Source organism: Vitis riparia, chromosome 13 (genome assembly GCF_004353265.1).
Source record: "Vitis riparia cultivar Riparia Gloire de Montpellier isolate 1030 chromosome 13, EGFV_Vit.rip_1.0, whole genome shotgun sequence".
NCBI classification, from domain to species: Eukaryota; Viridiplantae; Streptophyta; class Magnoliopsida; order Vitales; family Vitaceae; genus Vitis; species Vitis riparia.
In genome coordinates this window covers 9,563,874-9,573,568 of record NC_048443.1, presented here as the reverse complement: position 1 = coordinate 9,573,568, position 9,695 = coordinate 9,563,874, and the positions used below count along the sequence as shown (strand labels likewise).

At 35.4% G+C, this 9,695-nt stretch overlaps 1 protein-coding gene across 1 annotated transcript in view; it reads right to left on the bottom strand.

Annotated features, from left to right (window-relative positions):
* LOC117928286 (mediator of RNA polymerase II transcription subunit 15a-like) overlaps positions 1-9,695 on the bottom strand; it is a 27,189-nt gene continuing 17,494 nt past the window's right edge. The window contains 3 exon segments of the mRNA XM_034848193.1: positions 1-592; positions 7,445-7,533; positions 7,629-7,832. Coding sequence (XP_034704084.1) covers positions 385-592; positions 7,445-7,533; positions 7,629-7,832 — 501 coding nt within the window. The 3' untranslated portion in view covers positions 1-384.

Sequence of the window (9,695 nt, the reverse complement as noted above, 5' to 3'; positions counted from 1 at the left end):
TCATACATCAACATCATTTTTATTGAAAAACTGGAATTAGGGGAAAGTAGTCTAAAACCTAAGCAACCTGTGCCACACTAGACACCTGAATGGTTATGATGCATAAAACAAGCATTAACCACCGAGTATATGTTTTATGATGTATTTTACACCATATAAAACAGAACATGCTACAAGTTCCTGTAACACACCATATAAAACAGTACATGCTACAAAAACACCCTTGTGAAAATCCACAAACTTCACCATAAACACCTTACTGTAACTGTTCTATAGGCCATGGTGCCAGCGAACGCTGCAGATTCTGTATCACCAGTCCCTAAACATTCTTTCTCTTCTTCCTGTTTTCTTGTTTTAGGCTAATTGGTGGCTCTGTAGAGATGGTCAAGCAGCGCTCAAGCAGTTCTCCCACGCTCCATACCTTGAGCTGAAACTCCCACCGCCACTCTGCTGTGCGTATTCAGAAATAACTGCACGGGCACAAACATCCCAAGTCCTTGCTATCTCTCCAAGTGACATGGGTTGTGACAGGCTGCGAAGTGAGATGCTAAATCTCGACTTAGCCTTTACTGAAAGATCTTCATACTCTTTGCTGTCAAAGGAGTGTCACACCAAATTTATGTAAGTAACATATCTAATATGACTAGAATTTATATCAAAGTAAATTGACCCTGGAGCAAATATATGTTACATCCAAATAAGGTGGATTTTGTTTTTCAGGTTTTACTTACATGAAACTTTGATCAGGCACCCTTTTCTGATGAGTTCTTAAGAAAATTCACATTATTGTAATCTTCATTATGTTCTAGTGTACTTTTTCTTTAGCATCATCAGTCTCTAGTGGACATGACAAGATTACACAAGACCTTGTGCCCCAGTTTCATGCTTTTATGTTAACTCCTCTACTTTTATGGCTGTCAATTAAAACCATGCTTCAACTCTTAAGATGATGCTAACAAGTGATAGATAGCATCCAAAATTTTCAAAACTATTTATTTTAGAGCTTAAGTTTCAACTCAGGATGTTTTTCTTTTCCTTCATTTTAATTTCAGTGCTCCTCCAGGAGGCAAACAAACAGCCGCAGAGGATGGAGCAGGGATATTAATGAAGCTTAGAATAGAGAGGGAAGGGAAGAAGTTTTATTTTTACTTCTTGCAATGAATCAAACCATGTGATTTGATTTGTTTCAACTCTGAGTACGTGAAGGGTGTTCTATACGAGTCCTAAAGGTATAAATGAAGGCTTTGTTTTAATCCCTTTCTCAAGTCAGGAATAGCAGTCCTAGAGATGTTTTAAGGACCTTGTTCAAGAGCTGCCCTATGTTGAGTGAGGAAGGAGCAAGCCACAACCACTGCAAAGTTGGCAATGAAACTCCATCAATGCACTATAAGCCACAGAAATTCAACAGAAAAAACAGTTCTGAAGTTTATGAGGCCTGTACAAGAACTCAAGATTCAAGCATCAAGAGGGGTGCATTGAAAAGAAGACAATTGTAGTGGCATGTCTCAAATTCTTACTTGTATTTCAAACCCAAATTCACTTCTATTTAGGGAAATGTCTCTCAGTATTCTCATGGTGTAAGAACTTAGAAGTTGCCTATTCCTTGTTTTGAAGCTCTATGAATTGGAATTGATGGTTATTTGAATATACCCAGGATAAAGAAAGTTATTCCCCTATTGGAGATCACATTTTTTTCCAAGTAGTTTCGTGTGTTAAAAGATTGACTCATTACATGGCTCTTGCTCTTGAGTTTTGCTTGGATATCAATTACTTGGGTGTACAGAAAGAGATGAATCCATATCTTACTTTAGGTTTTTGATCTTGTACACTTCAGATTTGAGTTTAGATGCTGTATCTAATAGGTGTCTAGAAAAAAACAATATCATCAAAGAAAATTGGTGGAAATAGTAGCTGGGTGGGTGAAAATTTTATATAACTCGACATAAATAGACAAACAAAACTTTTTTTTAATGGGCCAATAGGTTATAGTAATAAGCACCTAGCACAAAGAGGTGCACAATCTAGGTACACAAGAGTTGAAATATTTTGATGGAGCACCACAGGGTGGCATTAACCCCCATCCAAGCTATAAATGAAATGTAACATAAACAGCTCCTCATCAGAATCAAGGATCAAAATATTGGGAAATGTAGGAATATCAATAGTTGGATTTTACGCAAATATCAGGAAATATCGGAAATATTTGACAGAAATCCAGGAAAAAAATATCGGTCAAGTAGAAATTTATCAAAACTAATAGAAATGTTTGAAAAAAACTTCCAAAAATGATAAAGCACACAATGATACACATATTAAAGTTGTCTTATAGAAGAAAGAATATAATGTATAATAAAATTTGTGACGTTCCACAATAATATATGCAAAACTTGAAAACACATTTAATATTAAAATGATGATTAATGTGGTTTAGATGTATTCAAGGATATAAAAGAAATGATAATATATGTATGATTTTTTATTTAAAAATGTTTATAATTTTATAAGTTTATGTTCTTATATTTAATTACAACACAAAAGATATAAAGAAGACTTATTAAGAAGATTATCATGGTGATTGTTATAGTTTCAATTACCAATTAAATGAAATTTGAAAATAAGATAATTAAAATTAATTTATTTATTAAAGTTTTATTGTAATATTTTATTTTGTACGTGCATATATCACAAATAAAGGTTATATATTTTGTGAAGAGATATTATAATAAGGGCACAAGTGCCTTGTTGGTTAAGTGACTACCTTGACACACTGCAAGGCTTGGGTTTGAGCACAATGCCTTGCCCTTTAAATTTTTATAAGTAGGTAGTGACGTGGCCAAGAGAAAATAGCGATTAACTGATGATAAATTCGGAAATTCCCAATAAGTTGATGAAAGAAAAACCGAAATTCATCAAAAATCACTGATTTTCAGTCCACTGGTCTTTTCACCTAGAATTTCATATCGGACCCCACCAATATTATGAAGTTTCCATGATATTTAGCGTAAAATTAGCAGATTTTTTTCCTTGATCTGAATAAGTAAAAAGGGATCATCCTCCAAACCCACTTCTTTGCTCTTGTCAAATGTGTTCCTAATAAAGTGGGTGGCTGATGGATAATAGATGTGGTCTTTGTAAATCTAGTGACAATTAGGTCAATCATATTCAATATTTTAAAAGGCTAAAGGTAGTTTTGAGGCGTTTTGCCTAATGAGACGAGGCATAAACCTTGAGGTGGAACAAAGAATTAGCCTCAACTTAAACAAAATAATAATAATAATAATAATAATAATAATAATAAAATCACATAGAATTGAACAACAAGAAAACCATACAATTCATAATAACCAACTCTCTCATGGCTTTATCAAACAATCTTCAACACTAACATCACCATTACTAGTAGGAATCATCTAATGAATTATAATTATATCCAATTGCTCCATTATCCTCTACATCAGTGTTAATATCTATGCATTCTTCTTCTTCATCTGTCAATGAATAGTGTTCTTCCTTTATTTAAGAGTTCAACATCAATAATATGAAATTAATTTTATATGAGTTCAACCATTGCAATCACCAATAATTCCTTTATCTCTTCTTCCTAATCTCTTTATTCCCTCTCCATTTAAAAGATCGATCGGTAGCTAACTAAGCCCTTACTTATAAAAGGCTTAACATGGAGGAAGCTAGCATTGAGGAAATAATTTCTTGACCTCACTACTCCATAGATGTTTGGGAACTGCTCATTAAGAGATTTATCACCCAACATTGTGATATTAAGCATCACTCTCTCTAGGGAACCTTCACAACCACTTCCCTAGAAGTTCCTTCCCAATTAGGCTTATACATCTAGTTCCAACCTATAAGGTGATCTCTCTTCCCTTCCCCAAACCCTGACCAAATAAAATCTTTCAATTTCTTAATCCTGAAGGCTACTTTAATCGAAGCTTTGAACAAATATAGAAAATACAAGGGAATAAAGGATACCCATGACTGCATAAGGGTGATTCTACAACCTATGGACATATTGGCTTCCTTCCAACCATCTAACCAATGTAAAATCCTCTCTACAACTGGATCCCAAAGGATACTACTCTCAGATTCCTCATAAAGACCCAAGTAAGGGAGACTAATCAAACATCTTGCAGTCTAAAAAAAGTCGCCACCTTAAGGGCTAGAGTCTAATTAATATTGATACCCAATAGGGTACTCTTATCAAGATTCAACTTGAACCCATGAATGCATCCAAAAACCAACAAGATTACCTTAAGGTTGTACATAAAAGATGGTCTTTCGACTTTAGTTGATTTTATTGATTGGGTGGGAACCTGTTGAGGGTGGGGTTCCTTTTGCACCTCCGTTCTTGGCAGCTGATTTGTTCCAGCTGGGGAGCGGGGGGGTGTTTTCTTCTTCTTTGTATACTTTCAGCCGTTGTTTTGGCGGTTTTTAATACAGTTTTTCTCTCTTACTTATCCCAAAAAAAAAAAAAATTACCTTGAGGTTGTATAGGTCCTTCTCTCTAGCTCTTGAGAAGAATATTGTATCATCAGCAAATTGTAAATTTCCCCTTGCCCTATTGCTACATACCAAAATGCCCTGTAAGATCCCCCTCTCCTCTACCCTTAACATCAAGCTACTCATCTACAACAATGATAAAAAGGAAATGGGAGAGGGATTACCTTGACTTAAGCCCCTAGATTCCTCAACCCATCCTTTGGCTCACCCATTTAATTATACTGCAAAACTGACTGATGAAATGCACCCATGAATCCATGATCTCTATCTCCAACCAAAATTTTTCCTCTTTAATGATGAACCAAAAAACCCCATTGCACACAATCATAAGTTTTTTCAAAATCAATCTCAAAGAAACTCCTTCCTCTCCAAAATGTCATTCTCATCCACCACTCCATTCACCACCAAAACTACATTCAAAATTTGTCTATCCTCAATGAAGCTCCCTAAGAATTATGAACAGCATCATGCAAAACCCCTTGTAATCTTTGAGACAGAACGTTAGCTATCATTTTATAGAGGCTAGTCACCAAGCTAATGGGTCTAAAATAAGACATTCGATTGATTTAGCTCCTCTTAGGCACTAGAGCAGTGGAAGTGGCATTTATTCCCTTATTGATGACTCCATTGTCATGAAACTCATAGAAGACCTTCAGGAAAATCCTCTTTAACGATATCCCAACAATCTTGATAAAATGTACATGTGCAGCCATCTAGGCTTGTGCCTTTTCCTTGTCCATGCGAAAGATCATTTCTCATTTTCCTCCTCTTCACACCAAATTATTAGCACTCTCCTCTAAAATAAGGGACCAATCCAAGCTTTCTAACCACCACAAATACTCTTCCACTCTACTACATAATTTACCAAAAAAGCCTAAAACCTACTCTAAAATACTTTCTTGATTGTCTAATGCCACTCTTTCCTTATTCACTAATGATTTGATGAGTCTCTTTTTCCTTCTTCCACAAGAGACCCTGTGGAAGTACCTAGAGGTGCAATCCCCCTCCTTAGCCCCTTTAACTCTAGTTTTCACCTTTAATAAACTTTTTCCCTAAATAAAAGTGCTTCCAACTCCACTTTCGTGGTAGTCATCAAGGTCATTAATTCATTTGAGAGTGCAATCTCTCCCCTTCACGAGAGTCTACCATAGTTATGTCTTTGATGATAGCCTCCCTCTTTTCCCAAATGTTCCTAAAGCTATTCTTGTTCCACAATTCCAATTTTGCTTTGATGCCTTGTGATTTTTGCATGGATTTATAACCTTCCCATCCGACAACTTGGAGCTCTCTCCATCATGTACCAATACATTCCTTACGGTAAGCTTGGAGCCTCCCAATTTTTCTAAGACTCTTTTTATCACATTAAAATCTCATCCAACACACCATCTTGGGAAATTCAAACTAAACAGGTCTGAAATTTCATCCCAAAAATTCTAAGTTAAATATTATTCAGGGCATAAACTGAAGATAGCCAAAAAACCTCATTACAAATAGAAGAAAGTTTGATTGAAATTGGAAAAAAACCTTGTCACCGCTTCACTACAAGAAAGGATCTAGAATCCCAAATATTCCACCAGATGCCCCACATGCTGGTAGTTTCTTCACACTCTCTACTCTCAGCCATCCAACTGTTTCTTACCAAGTTCTTATCACACCTTTCTTTTCTTTTTCTTTTCCTTTTCCTTTTTCTTTCTATCTAGTTCTGCTTTGCATAAAAGATCTTTGATTACCCTTCTTTTCTTTTTACAACCCAAGGCTTGTACATTCCAACTAACAGTCTCCATCAACATTGTAAATGCCTTGAAAACCCAGCACCAAAACCCAAGAAGCACCCTCTAAAGTGGAATACCTCTAGACAAACCATTCCACAAAAGAAAAATCGAAGTTAGTTGTGAGGCCATATTTTTATCCTCAAAACTAACTAAAAAGTGAAAGGACATATAAATTTCAACCATACGTAATTCAAACAAATCCAGTGAGAAAAAGACAGCCTAACAAAAAAATTCCTAGAACTATTTTCTATCAAAACAAATAGAATTATTATTATCATTGATAAGAAACTAAAATAAGAGTTTGTACAAAAGGATGAAGGAGACAAATCCTTCAAAAAAGGACAGAAAATGTATAGTATATGAAGTATAGATCAAAAAAGAAAAAAAGAAAAAAAAGAGGGAAAAAAAAAAAAGGTCTGAGTGGACAGCCCTTGTTTCCCACCCTTGATAAGATAAATACCAAACTCAAGGAGGCACAAGGGTCCAACAAAAAGAAAAAATAAAGAAAGAAAATACAAGAGTGGTTTAGGGCTTGTTTGGAAATGTTTTCGAAAACAGTTCTCAAAAAATAGTTTTTGCTTTCAAAAACAATTTGTTGAATTTTTTCTAGAACAAAAATCTGTTTTGAGAACAACTTTGAATGTTCTCAATTTGTTTTCTGTGTCCAAATAAAAAATAAATTTTATTTTAAATGCTTTATTTGCGATCATTATTCATATTTATATAATTATTTTTTAAAGCAGTCCCAAAAAACAAATGAAAACTATTAAAATATGTTATCAGAAAACAATTTATTTACAAAATAAGTTTCTTAACAGGTGTTTTTTTGAGGCAGGAGAACTGTTTTACAGAAAACAGTTTTTAAAAACACTTCCCTAATAGCTTTTTATCATGGAATTGTGTCAATAAATACTTTTATCATAAAATTCTGTAAAGTTTACCGTCTCTAAAGTTAGGCTCAGGAAGAAAAAAGATCTATGTGCACCTGAACCTTTTTTGTCCCAGGAAAAATATTACATCAAAACGGTTAGCCAGCTATAAGGTTCAGAAGCTTGAAACAATCCCCAGATGAGCAATGATTGGCTTTATGATGTTCCTACACTTTATAGAATAGTAATAAGCACATAAAGAAAACCATAAGCACTCTGTTGCCTCACCTTATTTCAACTGGAAACTTGTCCAAGAGTATTGGAGAGCTATTTGGATAATTTGTGGGAACAAGCAATCGTAAGGGCTGAATTGGTGACTGCATAGCAAGAATACAAAGTAAATATCAACAAGGAGAAAACGATGTACACAGGAAATAAATCACATTTAGATCAAATAGGTTTGAAACCCCACCATTTGTGTTGAGGTATACTGTGATTTCAAGTTTGGGCTGAGAGCTACAGCACTGAAAGAGCACTTAACAATGGTTCCTTCACCAGCTTCAGCAGCAGCAGCTGCTGCTGCTGCTGGATCAACATCTTCATGACTGATATCTACTACAGTGTCTATAAGTCGTTGATTTATCTCCCTTATTTCCTCCAACAGGGCATGATTAACCTGCAACAACAAGCCTTTATATTGACGATACTGAAATGGGAATGCAACCAAAAGTTAGAACTGTCCTAAGGTAGAATCTACTTCATGTATTCGCATTCAGGCTTGCTACTGCAGGGGAAGTACTTACACAAAGCAATTTAGAGACAAGAAATGCTTTTTGTTTTTAAATTTTTGATAGGTAACCTCTTTTTTTTTTCCTTTTCCTTTTTCTGAATCACTGTCGGGACTTGAGAAACAAGAAAATGTGTTCATCTTATAGGTCTAGAATTGCATCCATGGCCTAGACATGTGCTCCCTAGCTCAAGAACTTTCTATGGACCTCCAGCTTTCCCCACAACACTTATAAATAAAACATAATAGTGATTCTTAAGCTCTTTATTGATGTGTACAAGTCCTAACCAAGTTAGAGTGATTCTCAAATGCTATAACTGTCCCTAAAAGTTGACACTCAAAGATCTAACAGGGACAGCGCTGAAAGGTAAAAATTTGCAATATTTTGAAAGCAGAAAAAATAAGTCATTGAAATTTGAAAATGAATTCGAGGTACAACTCTATGATAAGGATTATGTGCCCTTCAAGTCATAAGCATTGAACCAGTGTAGGGCAAGGAAAGAAAAACCATAGCACAATAAGCCACAAAGTCTCAACAAAGAAACCAATAAAATACAATGCACAGAGGATGGAAAGCCCCTACAAAAGGTTTTAGCCTTAAGGCACCTGCTTAACCAACTGATCCACTATCTAATTAGCCGAATAAGGAATCCAAAAGTAATAAAAAGCCAACTCTCTAGATACATTTACGATTTTGCACAACCAAATGTCTAATTTCCAGGATCCTCACTTCTGATATGAGATCCATGAAATAACCATGACTCAGTCCTTCCACCCAAAAAAGAACCACACATAAACGCACACATGTATATATGCCGATCCTACTCCAGCAGGTTTGGGAAAAAAATCCAACTACACTATCCTGGCAATCTCTAAATACTCCAAGCTTGATTTGCCTCAGGTTTCTGAACAAGAATCCCTCAAAATCGGCTTCAGGTAGCCCACCGGAAGGGGTTTCCCCTTCTCATACATCTCCTCAACCCTTCTATTAGCACAACAGATGCCTTCCCGACCAAACAAAATGACACTTGCGAAAGTCCCTGACAGGACAATAGAGACCAGTGCCCAAAGAAAGGAAAAGAAGTACCGCGCATCCCACAGCGATTATGTAATCCTCTGCTTGCTATATTTCACTTTTAGGTTGCCTTAAGATTTTGCAGCCTAAAGATGGAGTATTACTGCTTTTAAATTTAACCCTCTACATAGATCCAGTCAATGATACAAAAAGAACTTTCCAAGATAGATACAAATTTTAAAGTCTATTTTTGGAAAAATAAAAAATAAAAAATCAAATAGCCTTTTAGGTCTCCATCATCAAGGACTTCAAAGTCATTGCAAATTTGTCTCTAATTAGAGAATGGATAGTAGTGACCCCATGTACCCAAAAGCTAGTGGTGATTTACATTCTTCCTAGGCCTTTGATGAGGACTCCTCATGATACATAAAAGTGGAGGTTCATTTGGGTGACAATAGTATTGAAGATTACATTCATAAAAGTAATACCTGTTTTGCATTTTCCAAACTAGCAGAGAAAAGCAATTCATGCAAGTTGCAGAAATGTGCATCATACTAGAAATCAGGGAGGCGAAATAGTTTAGTCTTCTCAAACTTCAGCCAAAAATAGTTCAAAAATTGTCATTGCATGATTGGCGCCTTTCCAATTCATCAAACAAGCAATAAAGATGCAAACAACTCTTTTAGAGAGAGCTTCAACATTGCTAGATTCATTGACTGCATGTTCTATTGGGCTCC